The sequence below is a fragment of the Anomaloglossus baeobatrachus genome, chromosome 7, assembly GCF_048569485.1.
Source record: "Anomaloglossus baeobatrachus isolate aAnoBae1 chromosome 7, aAnoBae1.hap1, whole genome shotgun sequence".
NCBI lineage: Eukaryota > Metazoa > Chordata > Amphibia > Anura > Aromobatidae > Anomaloglossus > Anomaloglossus baeobatrachus.
The window spans coordinates 72,841,376-72,866,197 of NC_134359.1; the positions used below are offsets into that span (position 1 = coordinate 72,841,376).

At 44.3% G+C, this 24,822-nt stretch overlaps 1 protein-coding gene across 1 annotated transcript in view; it reads left to right on the forward strand.

Moving 5' to 3' along the window:
* Window positions 1–24,822, forward strand: part of ITGA4 (integrin subunit alpha 4) — a 213,749-nt gene that overhangs the window by 131,767 nt on the left and 57,160 nt on the right. Inside the window, exons 11-15 of the mRNA XM_075317408.1 lie at window positions 10,257–10,351; window positions 14,091–14,181; window positions 18,035–18,080; window positions 18,852–19,006; window positions 21,575–21,729. Of these exons, the coding sequence (XP_075173523.1) occupies window positions 10,257–10,351; window positions 14,091–14,181; window positions 18,035–18,080; window positions 18,852–19,006; window positions 21,575–21,729 (542 nt within the window). The remainder of the gene's footprint in view (window positions 1–10,256; window positions 10,352–14,090; window positions 14,182–18,034; window positions 18,081–18,851; window positions 19,007–21,574; window positions 21,730–24,822) is intronic.

The window sequence follows — 24,822 nt, forward strand, 5'->3', positions numbered from 1 at the left end:
CCACATCTAGTCAGGGGTTTCAGGCAGCGTTAGAAGCTGACGACAGCCTGAAAGCTCTTAAGGAGCAGGCGGCACAGCCTCCCTCGGACTCGGACCCGGAGCGAGTGGTCTGGGACCAAGGACGGCTGTACCGGGTCACGGTCCAGCAGGGTTCACCGGAGGCGTGGCCCAGGGACCGACAGTTGGTGGTACCCTATCCGTTCCGGACGGAGTTGTTGCGGATCGCACATGAGATTCCGATGGCCGGACACCTAGGGATCGCTAAGACCAAGGCCAGGTTAAACCAGCATTTCTACTGGCCAAAAATGGGGGCCGATGTGGCTGCCTACTGCCGTTCGTGTGAAACCTGTCAGAGAGTAGGGAAGGCGGGGCCACTCCCCAAAGCCCCACTGGTATCTCTGCCCATCATCGATGAGCCTTTCAGGAGGGTGGCTGTGGATCTGGTCGGCCCGCTGGCCATCCCCAGTAGCTCCGGGAAACGCTTCATACTGACGGTAGTGGACTATGCCACCCGGTACCCAGAAGCAGTGGCCTTGTCGTCCATTCGGGCTGACAAGGTGGCCACTGCATTGCTGGAGATTTTCTCCCGAGTTGGTTTTCCCCAGGAAATGCTCACTGACCGGGGGACCCAATTCATGTCCCAGCTGATGGAGGCCCTCTGTAAGCAAGTCCAGGTGCGACATCTGGTGGCCAGCCCGTACCATCCACAGACTAATGGCCTGTGCGAGCGGTTCAATGGCACCTTAAAGCAGATGCTTAAGATGTTGGTCGACTCCCACGGGCGTGACTGGGAGCGGTATCTCCCACACCTGTTATTTGCTTACCGGGAGGTTCCACAGGCCTCAACGGGATTCTCACCGTTTGAGCTCCTGTACGGGCGACGTGTGCGGGGCCCCCTGGCTCTGGTGAAAGAGGCTTGGGAAGGGGATTTGGCCACCCCTGGAGTGTCGGTTATCGAGTATGTCATGCGCTTCCTGGACAAAATGCAGGCCTTGACGCAACTGGTACACGACAATATGGCTCAAGCCCAGGCCGATCAGAAGCATTGGTACGACCAGAACGCTTGTGAGAGGACCTACCAAGTGGGTCAAAAGGTGTGGGTACTGGTCCCCGTACCACAGGACAAGCTTCAGGCAGCCTGGGAAGGCCCATACCTCGTGTACCAGCAGCTCAACCCTGTAACGTACCTGGTCACCCTGGACCCTGCTCGTGGAAGGCGGAAGCCCTTCCATGTGAACATGATGAAGGCACATCATGAGCGGGAGGCATGTGCGCTCCCCGTGTGCAACCTGCCCGAGGAGGGAGAAGCGGAAACCCTCTTGGATATGCTAGCCCAGGTTAGGGCAGGCGGATCCATTGAGGATGTGGAGGTTGGCCACCAGCTCTTGGAGGACCAACGGTCCCAGCTATGGGCCACCCTACACCCCTTCCGGGGGTTGTTTACCAACCAGCCCGGAAGGACTAGCTTGGCTGTCCATCACGTGGACACTGGGGATCATCCCCCAATCCGGCGTTCAGCATATCGGGTCTCCCTGGAGGTGCAGCAACACATGCGCCAGGAGATTGACGAGATGCTGAAGCTGGGGGTGATCCAGGCATCCAACAGCGCTTGGGCCTCGCCTGTAGTCCTCGTCCCTAAGAAGGACCGAACCACTCGGTTCTGCGTGGACTACAGGGGGCTCAATGCTGTCACGGTCGCCGATGCGTACCCAATGCCACGCATCGATGACCTGCTCGATCAGTTGGCCGGGGCTCAGTACCTGACCATCATGGATCTGAGCCGGGGATATTGGCAGATCCCCCTGACTCGCAAGGCCAGGGAACGCTCTGCCTTTATTACCCCATTTGGACTGTACGAGTCCACGGTGATGCCATTCGGATGAGGAATGCCCCTGCCACTTTCCAGCGGATGGTCAACACCCTGCTCAAGGGACTTGAAGGGTACGCGGCCGCGTACCTGGATGACATTGCCGTCTTCAGTCCCACCTGGGAAGATCACCTAGAGCATCTAGCACAGGTGCTCAGGCGGATCCACCAGGCAGGTTTGACCATCAAGCCGGGAAAGTGTCAGCTGGCCATGAGCGAGGTCCAGTACCTCGGTCACCGGGTAGGCGGGAGAACACTGAAGCCCGAGCCTGAGAAAGTGGAGGCCATCGCATCCTGGCCCACCCCCAGGACCAAGAAGCAGGTGATGTCCTTCTTGGGGACCGCTGGGTACTATAGGAGGTTTGTTCCATGCTATAGTAGCCTGGCAAAGCCCTTGACGGACCTCACCAAGAAGAAGCTGCCCTCTGCAGTCGATTGGACAATGGACTGCGAGACAGCCTTCCGGGCCCTAAAGGACGCCCTGTCCAGCCCGCCCGTGCTACAGGCAGCCGACTTCACGCGGCCGTTTGTAGTACAGACCGACGCCAGTGACTTCGGCCTCGGTGCGGTGCTCAGCCAGGTGGACTCTGCGAGCCAAGAGCACCCAGTCTTGTACCTGAGCAGGAAGCTGTTACCAAGGGAAGTGGCCTACTCCACAATGGAGAAGGAATGCCTAGCCATAGTGTGGGCTCTGCAGCGTCTGCAACCCTATCTATACGGGCGCCACTTCATCGTGGAGACGGACCACAATCCCCTCAGCTGGTTACACACTGTCTCCGGGACGAATGGCAGGTTGTTGCGATGGAGCCTGGCGCTCCAGCAATACAACTTCACCATTCGACACAAAAGGGGCCGTGACCACGGTAACACAGACGGGCTGTCCCGACAAGGAGAGGTCGCGGTCGGGCGCACGGGGGAACACCGGAGTGTGCTGCCCCCTAGTGCCCTCAAAAGGGGGGAGGTGTGAGGTAAATCCGGAGATATGACGATAAATCATGATATTCAAGTTATGTCAGGAAGCCCTCTCCTGGTGTCACCCCCCCTTTCCTTCACACAACTCCTTCAATCAGAAAATTTACCACAGGGATAAACGGTTTGTTTAGCAGATAGGTGTCAAAGGAACTGGTCTGTGTTCCACTTACACCTCCAACAGCCATCTCCTCTGATATGGAGATTAGTGTTCTCTCAGGCCTCTAAAACAAAGAGAGAGAGGAAGAGCCCCTGGGAGCTGTGTCCGCTCATCAAAGAAAGTGGACAGTGACCTGGCAAAACCAAAAGGGAGCTAGTCACCACAGGAGAGCATACTGCTGGCTCCGTAATATCATACCCAGTTATGATATTACCGTGCGTCTCAGCCATACACCCCCTACATCGTTAGAATCGGGACTTTGAGCCGAATCTGTGCATATCCTCGGAGTGTATATGGCACCCTGGGGCGGCGAGATATAGAGAACTGCTAGTAGGAGTCCGGTAAATGAGTCGTGCTTGGACTCAAAATGCAGAGGGGACCCGGGCGGATCTGATGGCACCAGAACCGTCCCGATCGGACCTCCCAGTCCGGAGTTGCAGGTAATAGCCCCTTCTGGGATATTACTCTGACTCCATGCAGGGGGAGTGGCAGTGCTTCCCTGTGAGGTCACTAAGGTAGGAGGGGACCTGGATTTGCCCAGGTTGATAACCCTACTTCGGCCATTTTCCAGTGTTCTTTTGCTCGGGGGCCTGGTTGGGAAAGACCTGTGAGGGAGATCCTGGAAACCTGGTCCACGGCGCCCCCCTGTGGCCAGACGCACAAGGTAACTGCTGGAACTGTGTATGCCTGTTTGTAAACCATGCTTTATCTGTAACTGTACTCTGACATAACTGTATATTCTGTAGATTCCCTATTGTATATATTGTAGTTTCTAGTGTGCTTTAGGCTGATTAAATTATATAATTAATCTTGGGCTGTTCTGTTATCTCGATCTTGAATCCCACGTCCGTGTGTTCGGCTAATAGTTACCGTGAAGCGGTTGGTGGCAGCGAGTTTGTGCCAAGGATTATTGTGGGGAGGCCAGTGAGATTCGGGGAGATTTTATATATTCCGCCCGCGGAGGTCGGGGGAATATATACCCTACTCTCACCGGGGACCCTTCAATAATCGGCATAAGTAGTATAGCGGCCTCCTTGCTTATTGTCGGGCAATTCCATAATTGGCCTGACTATAAGAGGGGCGCTAGAGAGCGCATCACGTGCTCTGTCTGTCGGTCGGGAGGTATAAAGGAGGGGTGACCCCCACTTGTTACCCCCCGATTGTGACGTACTGGTAGCCAGCGCGGGGGATTTCTGAGTGACCCCCCCGGTGGTTCGTGACACTGTTTTTAGAGGCATATTCCAGCTGTATAACACAGCTAGTGCCTACTTTATACACACATACCTATCGAATGTTGGAAATAAAAAATATACTTTGTGGTGCAGATATAGACTAAAGTGAACCACCCAACAGATTTTCCACATACAAAGTACAGTCAGTGCCATACTGACGCTAGGATCCTGATTCAAATCATACCTTCAATTTAGATATCAGAGGCTTGATTGCAGAGAAATCCTTTATCAAAGGTACAGAAGTGATGTCAGTGGTGCAGTGGCCTGAGCATCAAGGTGGGACTCTATGGGTCGGGTCCTCTGGAATGATTCCTCCTCCTGCCTTGCCTTCTACTCTGTATTTATATTTTGTGACGCTACCCCCATTGCCGATGTTGGTGGCACATGAACATTGCTAGTGTGACATTGCCATCAATAGAATGGCGCCGGAATCCGAGCATGTGCGTACTGCGATCTCCGGTGCCATTTTACTGAGAACACTATGGAGATGACTATGAGTGGCGACGGCACATGTGCTGATAAAAAAAAAATCAATCTGTGCATACGTCCCCACTCATATTAGTCTCCACAGTGTCTTTAAATAGCGCCGAAGATCGCGGTATGCTGATTGTGGCACCATTTTATTGAAGACAATATTACACAAGCAATGCGCATGCGCCGCCAACATCGGCAATGGCAATGACGGTGCAAAATTTACATAAAGAAAAGGAGGCAAGCCAGGAGGAGGAATCATTCCAGAGGACCCGACCCATAAAGTCCCATCCCGATGCTCAAACCACTGCACCAATGACATCACTTCTGGACCTTTGATAAAGGATTTTTCTGCAATCAAGCCTTAGATTTCAAAATTTAAGGTATCATTTTAATCAGGATACTAATGCCAGTGTGGCACTGCCTGTATTTTAATTGTGAAAAACCTGCTGGTTGGTTCCCTTTAACTAGAATTAGAGTGTATGACAGTGGGTTTTTTGAACTGCATATACCATTTAACAGCTGCAATTTTAGTATAGAGTATATTATATTTACATAACTGATTTTGTAATGTTAAGGATGGTCTTCATTTAATTTCCCACTGATGTGCGCACCCCGTGGACTTCCAGTTACAGAGTGTGCAGAAACTCACCACTCAGAACTTTACTTCTGTTTTATACGTGTGCAATCATTTATTCTTTGAAACAGTTATTGCTGAAGTACATCAAAAAGGAAGTGAACATGAGAACCGGCTGGAAAACTGCAGAATTAAATAACAAGGGCTAAATTTAATGATTTCCCCATTATTTTTTTATGAGTTGCAAAATGTGTCTTGATAACAAGGGGCTGAAAAGGCAGAATTAGTAGAACATCAGCATTATTTATATTGTGAAAACAGAGATTGTACAGCAGAGGAGTAAAAAGGGCAGACTTGTATAAGGCTCCGTTCACACAGATGAATTTTATACCTATAGTCCCATGTGATGTTACCCTAGAAAGAATCTTGTGGATGATATGTTTAAGGCCGGCTTCTCACTTGCGATTTTCTCGCAGTAGTGCAATGCGAGAAATTCTCGCATTGCACTCGGACACATGTTAATCAATGAGGCAGCTCCCATCTGCTATTTTTTTCTCACTCCAAATCGAACTGAGAAAAAAATCGCAGCATGCTGCGTTTTGGGGAATTTCTCGCGCGAGTCTCTCTAATGCAACTCTATGGGAGCGGGTAAATAAACGGATGTCACACGGACCGGCACTCACACCATCCTAGTGACATTCGTTTTTCTAAATACATTTATCGCATGTTTCAGAAAACACTGGAAATGAGTGAGGTCTCACAATGTCTGTCAATCTCTATCTCTGTCAGTCGGTCTCTCCCTCTCGGTCTCTATTCTCTCTCTATCGGTCGGTCGGTCGGTCTCTCTCTCTGTCTCTATCTCTCTCTCTGTCCATGTGGGTCTATCCCTCTTCCCCCTCTCTCATACTCACCGATCCCCGATCACTGGCGCGGCGCTGCACGGCGTTCACACTGCTCCGGCAGCTTCTCCTCTTTTGAAAAAGCCGGCCGCTCATTAATTCATCTCGTATTCCCTGCTTTCCCCGCCCACCGGTGCCTATGATTGGTTGCAGTCAGACACGCCCCCACGATGAGTGACAGCTGTCTCACTGCAACCAATCACAGCTGCAGGTGGGCGGGTCTATATCATGACGTTAAATAAATAAATAAATAATTTAAAAAAATGGCGTGCGGTTCCCCCCAATTTTGATACCAACCAGGGTAAAGCCAAATGGCTGAAGGCTGGTGTTCTCAGGATGGGGAGCGCCACGTTATGGGGAGCCCCCCAGCCTAACAATATCAGCCAGCAGCCGCCCGGAATGGCCGCATCCATTAGATGCGAAAGTCCCGGGACTGTACCCGGCTCATCCCGAATTGCCCTGGTGCGTTGGCAATTTGGGTAATAAGGAGTTAATGGCAGCAGCCCATAGCTGCCACTAAGTCCAAGATTAATCATGGCAGATGTCTCCCCAAGATATCTTCCATGATTAACCTGTTAGTTAAAGAAAATAAACACACACATCCAAAAAATCCTTCATTTGTATTAAAAGACAAAAAACTGCAAGCTTTTTCACCATTTTAATAAAGTCCCAAAATACCCCTCCAGGTCCAACGTAATCCACAGCGGTCCCACGACGCTTTCAGCTCTGCTACATCGGAAGCTGACAGAGCAGTCCCAGACCACGACCGCTCTCTGTGAGCTCCCCGCAGCGACTGAAGTGAGTCGCACTATCAGCGATGACGTCACTCAGGTTACCCGCGGCCACAGATCTCAGCGGGAGGACTGCAGCTGTGGCCGCGGGTAACCTCAGTGACGGCACCGCTGATAGTGCGGCTCACTGCGGTCACTCAGGGGATTTGCGGTCACCGGTGAAACCTTCACCTGTGACCGAAAATAAGAGCCGTGGGATGACAATGAAGTAGGAAGAAGTTCATCCGACTTCATTCTGATCGCGCAGCTCTGTCTGTGTCTGCTGTCAGCGGCCATTCAGCTCTGCTACATGGCTCTGTCTGTGTCTGCTGTCAGCGGCCATGTAGCAGAGCTGAATGCAGATGACATAGTAAAAACAGATCCTATACGCATCAAACACGCATTGCACACGGAATGCAATCATGAGAAAAATCTCAGGATCGCACTGCAGTTGCATTGCACACTGATCTTAACGTGAACTAAAATCGTCCAACTTTTTATCATGCAACTCGGACAGATTTTACACACATAAATGTGCTTCCAGCCTTATAGTGATGGGCGATCCCGAACTGTAACGATCGGGGATCGTACCGTTCACATAGTGATCGTGTACACGATCCCGATCACAAGGTTTCCTGTGAAGCTCGTGTTACAGATCGGGTCCAGGGGCTGTGAAAAAAAAAGCACATTATGAAAAAACATTGTCATTATACTTACATGTCCCGCAACGTGTCCTGCAAATTCTGTGATGTGATGTCATCAAAGGTCCCGTTAACTGATTGTCACTGTGCGAGTATCGCATCATGGTGCACAATCTCCCAACAGGAGCGATCAGCTGCATGTATTTCCATGCAGCTGAAGCGCTCCTGTCCTCAGGGGGTCAGGCTTTGCGGGGTTATGCAATGCAATATGCAAGTCCAATCATACCCTCACCGTCAGCCTGTTTCTTGCTCTGTACAGAACAATGTAGCAGAGCTGACAATGCTCTCTCTGCTTCTCACTTTGTATAGACTGATATGTCTCTACAGAGTGATGAAACTGACATTGCTCTCCCTGTTGATTATGTCGGACTAAGGATTTTTTTATAATAAAGATGGAGTCTCTAAATATTTTTTTGTTTTATTTCTAATAAAAAAAAATTCTCTATGTTGTGGTTTTTTTTTACTGTTTACTAGAAATTCATGGTGGCCATATCTAATTTGGCGTGACACCATGAATTTCAGGCTTAGTACCATCTGAGATTACAAAGCTGGTATTAACCCCTTTTTTACCCAGCATGCCACCGCATTAGGGCTGCTGGATGAGCCAGGTAAAGCGCCTGGAAATGGCGCTAAGAAACAATGCGCCATTTCCAGGGGCTGCTGCGGACTTCCGAGAATCCCAGCCAACAGCTGCCTAGTTTTACCTGACTGGCGATCAAAACACGGCAGGAGCCCACGCATTTTTTTTTTAAAAAACAAACTCGGGTTTGGAGTTCTGGTGCTTTATGTACAAACACCACTCAAGTTAGTATCGCTGTGCTCAGGTAAGCGCGGTGCCCAGACCAGTGTGAGCCGCTTGCAGTGTCACACTGGGTGTAACAACAGCATGATCAGAAGTAGTGTTCAGTCCCCCAGAAAAAAATGGAAAAATCCAGACCACCTACCCTGAAAGTGATCTGTTTATGGCTTGCTGCATGCGGGTGGAGTCCCGATCTGCCCAGTGACTTCCACTGGGGTTCAGGTCAAGTCCGGGTCCCAAACGGAAGTTTATCAAAAGTCCGGCTGAACACGCCAAACTGCTCCGATCAGGAGAAGCAATCAAGCTGTGCAGTGAAAAAGTCTCCTAGGGGACTAGTAAAATGAGTACAAAATGTAAAAAAAAAATTAAAAATGTAAAAAAAAATAAAAATCCTAAAAGTTCAAGTCACCCCCTTTTGCCCCATTGAAAATAAAACAATAAAAATAAAAATAAAAAATACACATATTTGGTTTCAGAAATGTCCAAAAATGTTCAGAAATATCCAAACAATCAAAATATAAAATCAATTAATCGTTACACGGCGTAGTGAGAAAAAAATTCCAAGCGACAAAATTATGGTTTTCTGGTCACCGCAGCATTGCATTAAAATGTAATAACAAGTGATCAAAACATCATATCTATGCAAACAAGGTATAATTAAAAACAACAGCTCAAAATGCAATAAATAAGCCATAACTGAGCCCCAGATCCCAAAAATTGAGAACGCTATCTGTCTCGGAAAATGGCGAAAAAAGTGCAATTTATTTTTTTTTTATAAACTTCTGAATTTTTTTTCACCTCTTAGATAAAAGTAAAACTATACATATTTGGTATCTACGAATTCATACGGACTTGGGGAATCATAATGGCAGGTCGTTTTTCAAAATAGTGAACACTGTAGAAAAAAAAAAAACAATTGTGCAATTGCACTGTTTTTCCAATTTCACCGCACTTGGAATTTTTTTCACGTTTTTCAGTATAATATGGGGCATGAATGATGTTGTTCAAAAGTACAACTTTTCCCGCAAAAAACAAGTCCTCACATGGCTATGGAAAACTTCTAGTGTGCAGAGAACACAGTAAAAAGCATGATACAAACTGAGGTATATTTATGTTTTAGATACATAGATAAATAGGGGATAATAATTTACAGATCCTGAAAACTATAACAAATAGATACATGACTGGTGATGTGTAACGCTGCCCTCTAGTGTGTAAAAAAAAAAAATTCTTGTTTTTTTATGTGCAATTGTCTCTTTAAATATCTAGTAATCTCAAGTGACTGAACTGAGAGCACTTCACACTATTCATTGCACCATAGAAGATTTTTCTAGATTGCCATAAAAAGCACGTGCCTATCTTGTTTACGAGGAGGAGTGGCTTTAAAAAAATACACACACACATACAGTATAGTGTATATTTGTGTGCATATTATATATATATATATATATATATATATATAGTATATATATGTGTACATATATATATATATATATATACACTGAATATATATATATATATATATATATATATGTGTGTATATGTATATATATTTTATTTATATATATATATATATATATATATATATATATATATATATATATATATATGTATATGTATATATATTTTATTTATATATATATATATATATGTATATATATGTGTGTGTGTATATATACAGTATATCTATATATATATATATATATATATATATATATGTATATATATATGTATATATATATATATTGTGATACTTTAATGTACTTCAGGGTTGGGATGATTTCATTTCTGCTTATATCTTTCTTGTTACAGATGTGGCAATCGGGGCACCACACGAAGAAAATATGAATGGAGCCATATATATTTATAATGGGCGAGAAAAAGGCATTACATCTTCTTTTACCCAGGTATTTGTATACTTCATCATTTTCAGTTCAGGGAACATTTCTTGCTGATTTTAATTGCAGATTCCATTGCTAAAAACTTCCTTTGTTCACAAATCACAAAACAAGTGATATAACTTTCATGCTGCTTTTCTTATTACTGTGACCTATTGCACTCTTGATAGCAGGCTAAATGGGGCTTTACACGCTGCGACATCGCTAACGATATATCGTCAGGGTCACGGTGTTTGTGACGCACATCCGGCGTCGTTAGCGACATCGCAGCGTGTGACAGCTATGAGCGACCTTAAACGATCGCAAAAGAGTTAAAAACCGTTGGTCTGTGACACGTCGTTCATTTACCAAAAATCGTTGTCTGGTGAGTAGCGAGGTTGTTCCTTGTTCCTGCGGCAGCACACATCGCTATTTGTGACACCTCAGGAACGACGAACATCACCTTACCTGACGTCCACCGGCAATGATGAAGGAAGGAGGTGGGCGGCATGTTCCGGCCGCTCATCTCCTCCCCTCCTCTGCTATTAGGCGGCCGCTTAGTCACACCGCAGTGATGTCGCTGTGACGCCGAACGCACCTCCCCCTTGAAGGAGGAATTGTTCGGCGGTCACAGCAACGTAGCTGAAAAGGTATGTGCATGTGACGCTGCCGTAGCGATAATGTTCGCTACGGCAGTGATCACCAAATGTCGCACGAACGACGGGGGCGCGTGCTATCGCTAGCGATGTTGCAGCGTGTAAAGCACCCTTTAGGCTGAAGTCACATTAGCGTATGGCATCTGCTGCGGGTGTTAGCCGAGTGTCGTTATACTGTGATCCGATCTTGCAATTGGATCACAGCTGCGGAGGAAGGTGATACAATAATCTCTCCATTTCCTCCATTGTCAGCTGATGCAATTATCACACTGCACTCTGGTGTCTTCTGAGTGTAGTGCAATGTTTCTCTGGAACCCATAGACTTGTATGGGTGTGAGTGATAGGAGACTTGCAAACAATCGCATCATTCTGTGATTTTTTTCTTCAGTCCGAGAAAACACTCTCAGATCTGAGCTGCAGCATTGTCCTACATGGGACCGAGTGCAATGCGAGATTTTATCACTTTGTACTCGTGTGAGTTATACGCTCATGTGACTCTAGTCTTATTCTGATTCTGGACATTAATATGATAACATGTCTTATGTCCTTGGCAGTGAACATGTGAAACTCTTCACGACCAGGAAATTTTTCAAGTTTTGCGTTTTTGTATTTTCCTCGCCTTCTTCTAAGAGCATTAATTTTTTCATCCACATAGCCATATAAGGGCTTTCTTTTTTTGCAGGACGAGTTGTACTTTGGAATGACATAATTTACTTTTAGGGATGAGTGGAGCCGTGGAAGTTTTATTTTTATTAATTATGGTTTTTTTAATGTGGCAAAAATGGGTCATGTGAACTTTTGTGTTTTTTAAAACTTTTTTTTCAGTTTTAAATGTGTTTAATAGTCCCCTTTGTGGACTTGAACCTGCGATTATCTGAACGCTTGTGCTTTAGTATAACAGAAATCACAATCTCCTATGAACGCTGGCCCTGTGCTGGCATTCATAGGACAGTCATCAGCAGACCCCTGGCTGTCATTACAAAAGATTGGCACCCAGTCATTATGTCCCAGACGCGCCGATGGGCAGGAGGAATGATGCGCCCCCCTGAGTGTTAAATGATGCTGTCAGATTTTGATAGTGGAGTTTAACTAGTTAACAGCTGCGAGTGGAACTGCGATCCACCCGTGTCTGTTAGAGACCCATGATGGCTAATTAAATCAGCTATTATGTGTGCGAAATGATGCCAGCTCAGCATTTGATCCTGCATCAAAGACAAGAACACGACCTTTGATGTACCAGTGTCAAAGGTCATGAAGGGATTAAAGAGGTCACCTGTTTTAGAAATCCCATTAAAAAATACCCTATTGGGCAATACTATGATAAAGGGTTATTCTCACTATCTTTTGCAAGAGCATAGTGCTCCCCTACTGAATGACTTCCTGCTTGCTGGGAGGCAGGCACTCCTACTTAATTGACAGTTTGCACCAGTGGCAACATCTCCCCAAGATTTGAAATGAGTATTCTCGAGGAGCATAGTTGCACAGAAGCCAATTGGAAGGTAATGCCGGCGTCACACGGTACGATATATCGTGCGATATGTCGGTGGGGTCACAGAATTTGTGACGCACATCCAGCATCGTTAGAGATATCGTACCGTATGACACCTCCGAAAGACTGTGAATGAGCAAAAATACTCACCTTATCATTGCTTGTTGACACGTCGTTCATTTTCAAAATATCGGTCCTCCTTCTGTGCGCCGGTTGTTCATCGTTCCCGAGGCAGCACACGTCGCTCTGTGTGACACCCCGGGAACGACAAACACAGCTTACCTGCATCCTGCCGGCAATGCAGAACGAAGGAGGTGGGTGGGATGTTACGTCCCGCTCATCTCCGCCCCTCTGCTTCTATTGGCCGGCCGCTGTGTGACGTCGCTGTGATGTCGAACGTCCCTCCCCCTTCAGGAAGAGGATGTTCGCCGCCCACAGCAAGGACGTGCGGGAGGTAAGTACGTGTGACGGCGGTTACCGACTTTGTGCACCACGGGCAATGAATTGCCCGTGACGCACAAACGACGGGGGCGGGTGTGATTGCTCATGCGATCGCACGATATATCGTCCCGTGTGACGCCGGCATAAGAGTGTTCTCCACTGATCTGGCCAGCTTCAGAGCAGTGCTTACAACTACTTTCTAAAAGAGTTTGTAAGCACTGCACAGGTTTAGCCACCACAGTAGCCAGTAACATTGGCAATGAGTAGTAAACGATTGCTCTCCCATTTTGAGAAGAGAGCATTTTTAATAACAAGTAAATTGCAAAGTTGTTTGTTTTTACAAGCATTTTGCAATTTTAATGAAAGAACATGAGAACAACTAATCAATGGAGAGGAATCTCTTTTTTGGGATCTTTACATGTCTGTTATAATGGAGTAAGTGGCTACAAAGAAAATCTAGGTCTCTGGAGGGTCTAGATTTTTTTTACTTTGTTTTTTCTGTAAACCCCATCACCCAAATTCTAGCTCTATCCAACAAAAGGGATGTGAAAAGTTGAAATTCTTATTCTCATGCAGTTCAAAGGTCACAATGCATTTCCCTTTAAGAACTAACCTTTGATTGTTTTTTCTTTTTGCATTTGCTTTACGCATTGTCTGTATAAAAAAATTGCAACATAAGTTAAACAGTAGCACAAAATACCGTGTGGTGTAGAAATGCCAACAAGCGTTCAACTATCAAAACCATGACACAGGAAAAGCATAGCCTGAAAATGCAGAATGCAGATCAGGGGAATCCATTGTTGTTCGACCTTTATAATGCCACCATCCTTTTATGTCCATTGTTGTTCGACCTTTATAATGCCACCGTCCTTTTATGTCCATTGTTGTTCGACCTTTATAATGCCACCGTCCTTTTATGTCCATTGTTGTTCGACCTTTATAATGCCACCGTCCTTTTATGTCCATTGTTGTTCGACCTTTATAATGCCACCGTCCTTTTAGGTGGCAGAGAGGTATCCGACACCGGAAAGTGACCCAAGCTTGATGCCACCTACAACCTCATCACATGGCAAGAAGGATACATTGTTTATACACAGTACAGAATACTAATCACATTTGTATTTTACATCCTTATAATATGTGATGGGAGTAATTGAAATCTATATGTTATGGTGTTTTACAGAGGATATGGGGACAGAAGCTTGGCTTCTCATTAAGCACATTTGGACAATCAGTATCCACTGGATTAGATGCAGATGGAAATGGATATCAAGGTAAATAAGATGGAGTAAATGTTACAAAGCTAATCACTAGCAAAATGCTAGTTACACCTAAAAAAATCACTATTTTTCTGCCCTATCCCTCTATCCACAGTGAGTGCCCTGATACAGGAAGCGTGGCTTGCTACCCCTCTAGCCCCCATAAAGTAAATTCAGGGGCCTCAATGCAGGTACCTCGCCATAGCCATACTCAACAATGAACTACACGCTACCATCTATATATCATTATGGGGAACATAATATATCATTGATCACTGGCCCTCTACTGAGGTGAGGGGGCAAGACGTTTCAATCCATCTCTGCAATGTTCCACTCTTCAATTTGGTGAGGGGATGCCTTTTTCACTTTTATCTCAAGTGACAAAAATGTAGCTCCACACCTGGGAAAATAATAGCACAAAGTATGTACTTGTTCTTAGATAACCCATTACTTGCCAAATTAGCAATTTTAATTTTTTTTTTATTAAATGACAGATTTTTTAATGATTTGGGTCCTAATGAATCAGAAACATAATTTGCCAAATTATAATTAATAATAATTATTAAAAAAAAATAATTAATATTACTAATAATTAATAATTAATAATCATTATTAAATTAATAATTATTGGACCTAATTATAAAATCTTAGTTGCTGAAAGCAAAAGATTAGGCGTCCCAAAAAAAGGACATTGGTAGATAATAGGATAAGATTATTATCGGATTATTTGTTTTGAATATTTGTACTATTCATCATCATCACATATAACTAATCTAATGCAGGTCAATGGGAAACTCAAATAATTTTCCTGCGGACCCTCCCAGGATGTCTGGTGAAATTGAATGGAAACAGCATGGGCAAGATGCCTTGATGCATCTGTAAAATACAGGTCTTTTCTGGGAACAATGTTGTCAGAGTATTACACCACTTTGAAATGTGGTCCCCGTGTATGTGTGATAACCAACACAGGTAAAGTAGACTGCTGTGGGCTTCAGTCTTCAGTTGTGTGGTGTATCTTGGCTGGTTATCAAAAGTAGAGACTCCCCCACAACATTAAATTATTTAATAAATAATAAGTAAACAATGTAGGCTCCTGCCCATTTTTGTTATCTAGCGCAGATAAAGCAGACAGTTGGGGCCTGGATTTCTCAAGCTGAAAAAGTCCATGGTTATCGGGCCCTCCCCAGTTTAAAAATAGCAGCCCACAGCTGCCCCACAATCGGTGCATTAGATGCACTAATTGTGTCTCTTTACCTGGCTTATGCCGATCGAATTAAACAAATTACAGCCAAAATGACAAATTTGCTTTCAAAAGGGGTAAATCAAGGTACCTTGATTACAAAAGAAAATGATTTATTTTTAATCAACACAACAGTTTGTCCAATTTGCATACAAAAGATGTCAAACATGCCCAATCCATAGCTGCCTCAAAATTGCATTAACAACTACTATTTTCTCACAAGAAAACAAATACAAATTTTTCTGATAGAATCACATTTGTCACAATGTTCAGCACTGATTATCAAGCTATTCTTCCTATAGTCTATAAAAATCATCACCTCTGGTACAAAATGACACTTTAGCACACTTTAGCAACGATATTTGCTCCTGGTATTAGAAATTTCGGTAGAAAAGCTACGTGGCTAGGTGATATCCTTTCACCTATTCCATTCCATGAGCATAACAGAGGTTCCCATACATGGCTCTCTCTTAAGGGCAATATTTTTTAAGCAGTTCAGAGAACGAGGCTGCAGAGGTCACTCCAGGTTAGCATCATACCCAGAATTTCTCACAAGCGGTGACATCAGTAACTCAGTGAAGTCACCATGCGTGAGAAGTTCTGGATGTGGTGCTGACCAGGAGTGACCTCTGGAGCCTTGGCATGATATCAGAGAGGTTAATAAAGGTGTGATCTGAAACTAATATTGATTTTCATCCTAAATGACTATGTATTTATTGTAATAATCTAATAGCATTTCTAATATGCTTTATTTAAAAAGCCCCTACCATTCCCTCACTAATCTACCTGCTTTATTTTTACATTTATTTATTTATATATCTATTCTAATTCAGATAATATTAAATTTGAGAATCCCCAGTACATGCTGAGATACTCAAATGGGACATCATCAAGGTGCAGAGGCTGCGGTCACTGCCACAGCCTCTTTTCTGACACTGAATCAAAGCATCATTAGTGAAGTCTGTTTCAGAGGCTATGTCAATTCCAACATATGCTCAGTAAAAGCTGTCTTGTTACTGCAAAATTTTCTTCTCAGTGCACATTGACACCCTCACCGGCTCCAATGAGGAGTGATGAGCCAGCAACAGAGTGCACTGTCAGTGAGCATTGTAAGAAGAGAAAGCAATGAGCAGAGTCTAGCCCTGCCCCTGAAAGTGATGTCTGTTTTAGGGTTGGGGTTGAACTCTGCTCTCCCTGCTTATTGCATTTATTTCCTTACAATGTGCACTGACAGTACTCTCTATTGCTGCCTCATCCCTTTCCATTACAGCTGGCGAGGGAACGCACTGTCACTGTGCACTGAGAAGAATATTGCACAGTAAGAAGGGATCTTGTAATTTACATAGGTTATATTGACAACTGACACATGCTCAGTAGAGAAGTGACTAGTCCAATCCCTAAAACGGATGTCACTGATGATGCTTCATTTCAGTATAAGGACAGAGTCTGTAGCAGTGCCATCCCATTTTAGCATCCCTTTGATGCACTGTATAATCTCAAAAGGAACATCATTAAAATGAAGACAAGTAAATAATAAATACAAGGTAGAGATTTTTTAATTGAAGTATATTAAAAGAGCAATTGGATTATTACAATATATACATAGTGATTTTGGATGAAAATTAATATGTTTCAGACCACCCCTTTAATGGTTGCCTGAAAATTGTTTTTCACTGAATGTGATTGGGCAGCTCATCAAGATCTGCTGCTGGCAGCTCCCTTTCTAACTGCCAACCAATGATGTCCCAGATGTGCGTAATGGGAGACAAGAACAGAAACGCTACCTGCCAGGGTAGGACATTTAGGCCATGCAGATTTTCCACAGTAGCTCCAGCAACATTTGGCCTGGTGTTGTTGTGTTGAAAAGCAGTTTTCAGAAAATGGCCATACCACTAGTTCTACGACCAAATCAATGTAACACCAACCTGATAATGAAGACTATGCCACCATTATGCTACCATAGATTACGTCTGCTTGTGTCGCTAATAATTGATATTGACTAAACCCAGATGTTTTGAAAATTGTTTCCATTTTTACATAATTTGTATACCATTATCAATCAATTTTATGATTTCTATAGTTACAAAACTTTTCCTTCTTGTGTTGCAATTTCAATGTTGAGGAATGTATGAAACTAATATTTGGTCACTGTGTAAATGCAGCTGTTATTTGGTCACTATGATTGCATTACTTGAGCACTTTATGGTGGGTGCACAGGCATTGTGTGCTACTGTTATCTAATTATACAATGTATTCTTTTATGCCACTTTATGCACTGTTATTTTGATAACAGGATAGAAGTATTATATGCAGAATGTATTGCACTGTTATTTGAACACCATATTAATAAAATAATATTACTATATAAGGCATAAATAATCGTGCAATCTGTGAAAATGCATCATGGAAGGGAATGTGCTCCCAGACGCTGTCGCACAGGACTCCGTCTTCCCATGACTTTAATCCTGATTAATTTAACACCTGCAAACAATAAGTGAAAAAAATAATTCCTTTTTTTGATTTTCAGACATTGAAATACAGAAGCTGAAATTGAAAAGTTCAATAATCTATAACTGTTTATGGCCATCACTGTATAATTTCTTGTCTAATTTAATGTTTGCTTTGCAGATGTTGCAGTCGGAGCATTTCTTTCTGACTCTGCTGTTCTGCTGAGGTGAGGCTCGATCATTTTATTTTATGCTGATTTCACACAACTGTAATATGGCTGTATATATTACAGATTTAAAGGACTCTGTCAGGAGGTTTCTGCAATGTAATCTGAAGACAGCGTGCTGCAAGAATTAAAACAGAACATTCAGTCCCGTGTGTCTTATCTCAGTCTGTTATTGTTTAGCTGCAATGTTAGTTTAATCCTCTTCTCATTATCATTAGTGGGTCTCAGCAGCACCTGAGCTCTAGTCTGACTCTGCCCCCTCTGTGATTAGCAGCGTCTATGGAAATGTGCATTGAAAGTCTAGTGTAGGCGGAGGCAGCTCTCAGAGCTCTGCTACATGCAACATCTAAAATATCACAGTATCAGAACGGCTGCAGCAAGTAATCTAAGTGGCACATCGTTGAACTCAGGATCTCTTTGCATACATCATGCTGCTCTTAGATGAGGTAGCTAAAATCTACTGACCTATTCCCTTTAAAGGTATTTCCAGAAACAGCGCCCCTCTTGTCCAAATGTTATGTTCAGTATTACACATCAGTCATATTCACTTGAATGCGAAGGATTTGCAATAGCAGAGTGGCTTTACTTCTGGAATAAATCTGAGCATTCCTTTGAATATTTAATATTTAACATTGATCACCATAAGCAATAATGATTTATTATAAGAATGTTAATGACTTTAATCTGCTTGTAAACTTAATTTTAAAAACACTTATTTTAGGAATGCATAGAAATGAAATCAAGATTAATGTGTTTCTTTCTTATACCTAGAACAAGACCAGTTGTTACTCTTGATGCCTCCTTAAAGCTTCCAAGTTCTGTGAATCGGACAAGATATGAATGTGTGGAAAATGGGCATCGAGCAGTGTGTATGAATGTTACAATCTGCTTTATGTATCATGGACAGGCAGTGCCTGGTCACATTGGTAAGATGCTGTGTCACTGTGCAGAGATCCCAAAAATAAGGTCTGGTGTATTGTCTATAGCAATGGTTCCCAAACTCCAATCCTCGCAGCCCCCAACAGGTCATGTTTTCAGAATTTCCTTAGTGTTGCACAGGTGATGCCTTGATAATGATTCCATACACTGTTGAATGCTAATGAAATCCTGAAAACATGACCTGTTGGGACTGTGAGGACTGGAATTTGGGAATCACTGGTCTATAATGTGCTAACTTCTATGCAATAAAGCAAGTCAGCCTCTGAGCTGCCTTTAATTTAGAGGGAACCTATCAGTAGGAAGAATCCTCTAAGGGTGCATGCCCACGATCAGTGGTCGCAGCCTTTTGGACACAGCCTACGTCAGCTGCGTCTAAAACGGTGCATTGTACAGTACAAGCACAGTGGATTGATTTCTAGAAATCCTGTGCCCACTGTGCTTGTTTTTTCTACAGCAAACACTGACCTGCGGAGCGGCTTTCCAAACCGCAGCTTGTCAATTGCTTGCTGCGAAATTGCATGCGTCCTCCTTAGGGAGAACACAAGCAGGAGAACCTGAACCCTGACCATGGGCACAGTCAGCTGTGGTCTCCTACGGAAGAGATGCACGGCCCCGCCGGTCAGGTCGTTGCGTTCCGTTCTGAAAGCAGTGAGTCCTGATCGTGGGCACATACCCTTAGAGGGAATCAACCAGCAGAGTAAAAAGAACCAGAACTCTCTGATAAAATGCATTACAACATTTATTTTATTCACTTGTGCTATTGATGTATGTAATGTTTGTTGAGTTATAGTATAGTTAACAGTTAAAGGGGTTGTCCTACATTCAGGAAAGTGAGGCCTAAACTGTGTAAAATACCTAAAATAACAGACAGCTGGTTCTCTCCCTTGCTGGATTCAAAGCCTGCTCCCTGCCACTGCTCCAGTCCATACATTTTGGCTGCAGCGGTGACATTGTCGCGGGCGGGGAGGCGGGTGTCAGCACACTACGCTCATCCCTTCTGCTCGGGTCCGGCGGCTGCTGCTCAGTGGTGGCTCGAGCTGTGGGCCGGATCCCGGGGGTTCTCGAGCGGCACTCCTCGCCCGTGAGTGAAAGGGGGGTTGTTGGGTGTGGGGATAGTTTATTGTCCGTGACGCCACCCACGGTTGTGGTGATTTCACCACCGCTGCTCAATATGGGGATCCCGGGGATGGTGATGCGGAGCAGCCAGGTGTTGCGTTGCCCCTCCGTGGGTAGGGGTTTTGGTGATCCCGGGGCCCGGTGATGAGATGGGAGATTCAGGGCCTGGTGGGCGCAGGGACGCGGGGGCAGCGCTGTGCCTTGCGGCACTGTGGTACTCACTCAGCCTGAGACGTTGACACAGTTTTACGGTAAACCACACGGCTGGAAAGACGGTTCCCACGGACGGCTGCACTTGCTCTCCCAGTAGGTAACGGTGATGTCCCTCTGACCTGCACCTGATGTTTCTAAGTTGGTAGCGATGGGTCCCCACCGGTAACCCGCTCCCCGGCTTCAAGCTGGACCGGAGGAGCTCTACTTTGCCCGCAGACGCTGGCCCTGAGGAACTGGTGCCTTGGCGGTGGCGGTGTTCCTCCTTAATGGTTGGACTGTTGCCTTCAATCGGGACTTGGTTGTTGGGGGATCGACGTCCCCTTCACTGACGGATTCGGCAAATTATGGCGACTCCTAGCCTTGCCGGGGTCCGAGAGGCCCCTGCCCTGGTGCTGACTGTCCTTTGCACGCTGCTCCAGACCGCCGGGTCACTACCCGTCCGCGGTCCTTCCAGGAACTCCCGAACAGTCACCCCTCTGGACAGTCAACGTCGTTGCTGACCTTGCTGACCCGGTCCTGCACACAGCTGGACCCTTCAGGCTTTCCACTCTCTTTCTTCCCTGTCACCACTCTTGCTTTCCTCCTTTACCACTTTACTTCCTTCACGTCACTTCACTCAAGCCCTGCCTGGGCTAAACTAGCTGTTTACTCCTCCACTTAGCTCCTCACTCCAGCTCCTCCCTGAGCTTTCTGCCTGGTTTCTCCCGCCTCCAGAGCTGTGAACTCCTCGGTGGGCGGAGCCAACCGCCTGGCCCACCCCCTGGTGTGAATCATCAGCCTCTGGAGGAAGGCAACAAGGATTTTTGGTTAGCTTTGGTGTTCCTGACTGGGATGTAGGGTGTGTTGGTGCATGACCTTTGACCCCTGGCTTGCCCAGGGCGTTCATCACATCAACAGGGCTCATCACTGCAATGACCAGTTAGTGCCAAAACACCAGAAACGGAGAACTGTCGAGAGTCAGCACTGAAGTCAGTAAGGGTGACCATCTACTGAGCTTACGTTAGGCATTTTACAAAATTTGGTGCACATTTTTCTGAAAGTGGACAAACCCTTTAAATTGTAGTTTGTGAATAAAAAAGATCAAAAAATTCACGACAGTCGGGCTACCTTATGTAAATGTTTTACTTGATGAAAAATACAAAAATTAATTGATTGTATTATATTCATTACATTATTTCAGGATTTCTCTAGAATTCATTAATATGACACTTTTCTTTGGTTTTTAGTCTTGCACTATAATATCAGCTCTGATATTAAAAGAAAGCCAGGGACTCCTGCCAGATTCTACTTCTCTTCCAATGGAACAACAGAGGTTTATTCGGGGAAAATTGAACTCCGACAGAAGTCTGAAAGCTGTAGAACACACCAAGCATTCATGAGGGTGAGTTGGTTATTACATAGAAATTAATTATTGGATCTGCAGGTCCCGGGACCAGCGGCCACATCAGTATTCTGTGGCTTCTGGACGTGAGGTCTGCGAACCGCCTCCTATCAGATAAAAACCCTTGATTAGCCAGACTGGCTCAATATCATCATTGAGGTGTGATGCACACATGATTTTGTGCCAGACTGGATAACCAAAAGAGGAGGAGAGTTGTTATCTGATAGGAAACAGTTCACAGAGCTCCCATCCTGCGGCTGCAGAATACTGACATTGAGTCTGGACCGGGGTCCTGAGCTATCAGTATGTGTCATTACAAATCTGACTTGGAATGATACCTTGATTTCCTAGATATTTTTAATGATGAAGAAAATGATTGTAAACTTTCTGGAAGTGGTTTAGCCTTTTTGGCCCTACTTCACAATTCACTCGGACGTCCCACAAATCCCAACACTTTCATCTTCGCAGTGATGATCCCTGAAAATAGAATTTTCATAGTTGTAGATTATTTATTAGCAGGATATCTGTTATTTTACCAGAATTTCAACAGATTTTTATTAGTTTATATGGAAGGTGTTTTCACACAACTTATATATATATGTCTCTTTCCAGGCCTGTCTCTGTCTGTCTCTTTCCACGTCTGTCTCTGTCTGTGTCTGTCTCTTTCTGTCTCTCTCTATCCGTCTCCCCACTGACATCTTATTACCTTACACATAAGCTTCTTATACTAACAGTTTTTGTTCCTATAGCAACCACTGACAGTTGCTATTAATAGCCTGTAGCTCCCACCTCCATTCATTTTAATGGAGGCAGGATTTTTGGAGAGTAACTGTAAAGGGCAGGGTTACATTTTCCCGCCCAAACATAGTCTATGACGTTCACTGAGTCACATGGAGTGTCTGTGCAAAATTTTGTGATTGTAAATACGACGGTGCGGATTCTTTTAGTGGACATACACACACACACACACACACACACATACATACACACATACACTCAGCTTTATATATTTTATATATATATATATATAGATATATATATAGATATATATATATATATATATATATATATATATATACATACATATATATATAATGTCATAGTGTGAAGATAACCAAGTCCCCCAAGATAACCAAGTCCTGTTTTGTCAAGACTAAGGACCGGTTTCCACCGGTAATCACTTAACACCCAGCTTGTGGTGTTAAGTGATTACCTATCAGCTATATTCGCTTATAGTTGAGCGTTTTCTAGCTTGTTCAGACAAGCAGACCATATTTCCTATGCACACAGATGGATAATTAATTGGTCATAGAGCGTAGATTGTCCATATTCTCGGCAGCACATTTTCTGTTTACACAAAGCGTTCCCAAGAATTTGCTGTCATGATAATTGAGAAGTGTATATCTAGCTTGAATATAGAGATGTTGCCTGACCTCTTGTTTCACCACATCATCTATATGGATATAGAACGGAGAGGTGGCCTGATGTCTGTGTGGGGTTCTCTTTTTTTCAGGTTTGTGTAAGATAGGCTTAGGCTACACTCACACTGGCGTATAACACGGACCAGTGCTATTTGGTGTTTTATTGGATTGCACTCACTCCAATGTTATACTATGGAGCAGTGCCAGCCAGTGCTTTTTTTCTCATGCCGATTCACTATAAGCTGAAGACAGCATGCTGCAAGGGTTAAAGGGGTTGTCCACTACTTTGACATTGATGATCTATCCATAGGATAGTTTATCAATGTCTGATCGGCCAGGGTCCAACACGCTGTTCTCGGTCCCGGCGGCTGCAACAGGTGTCTTGAAATGTTCAGTTCCAGCGCTGCTCCGTCTTCTGATAGTGGTCACAGCAGGGTACTGCACATCTGCCTCCCATTATGATCAATAGTAGGCAGATGTGCAACACCCTGCCGTTGCCACTATCAGAAGACGGAGCAGCGCCAGAACTGAGCATTTTCGGTTGCCTGCTGCCACCGCCAGGACCGAGAATAGCTGATCGGCAGGGGTGCGGCGTGTCAGACCCCAGACTATCAGACATTGATGACCTATCCTAAAGATATGCCATCAATGTCAAAGTAGTGGACAACCACTTTAACACAGAGAATTCCTGGATGCCTGTCTTGTCACAGTCCGATCTGTTGTTTATTTGCTATGTTTGTTTAAGCAGCAGAACCCTTATCATTGCTTGGGCTACAAAGACAGGCGTACAGCAGTCTCCCTCCTCTGATTGACACTTCACTGTCAATGTACAATCTCTATAGAAAGCCTGGTAGGGGTGGGAAAGCTCTCTGGACTCTTCTACATGACTAAAACTAAAAATTCAGATTGTGTCAGAATGGCTGCACCAGTAATCTAAATGATACATGATTGGATTCAGGATCTCTTTGTCTATATTATGCTGTTCTCAGATGAAGAAGCAAAACCCCGCTGACAGATTCCCTTTAAATACATATAGCACACAGAGGGTACATCGATGCCTTCTGTCTGCTCTGTGTTTTCCCCGACTTATAGACTTGTAGTGGCCCTTGTCGTCTGTGCCATTGGGTAAAAATGGACATCTCCATTTGATTTGTACAAACACATGGTCAGTGTAAAAACACAGATGTGAATAGAACCATGGATTATAATGGGTATGTGCTGTATCCATGGAAAAAAATGGATGCAGCATTGAAGTTTGAATGAGGCCTAAAAGGAGAAATTTATATTGCTAAATTTGTTGGGCCCAAATTGAATTATTCTTTCTGAAAATAGTTTTAAAAATGATTTTTCTGCAGCACCAGATAGTCCATTCCTGTGGAAAATTATATAAGTGCAGGCCATTTCAGTTTAAGCACTGTCATGTTTTCAAATTTATTGCAATTCATAAATTATCATAATTATTCTTGTATTCCGAAAACTAAATATTCATGCAGTATATATTATGTTCACCTCTTGGTTTTGCTGCTGAAACTCAAGCAAAGTAAATTAAAAGTAGATGACTTTTATCACATTTTTTTATTCCTTGTAATATATTCACATTTCATTAAATCTGAAAGAAGAATAATTAATAGCCAATAAATGTTCTCCATAAAATATGGGAAGACGAAGACTG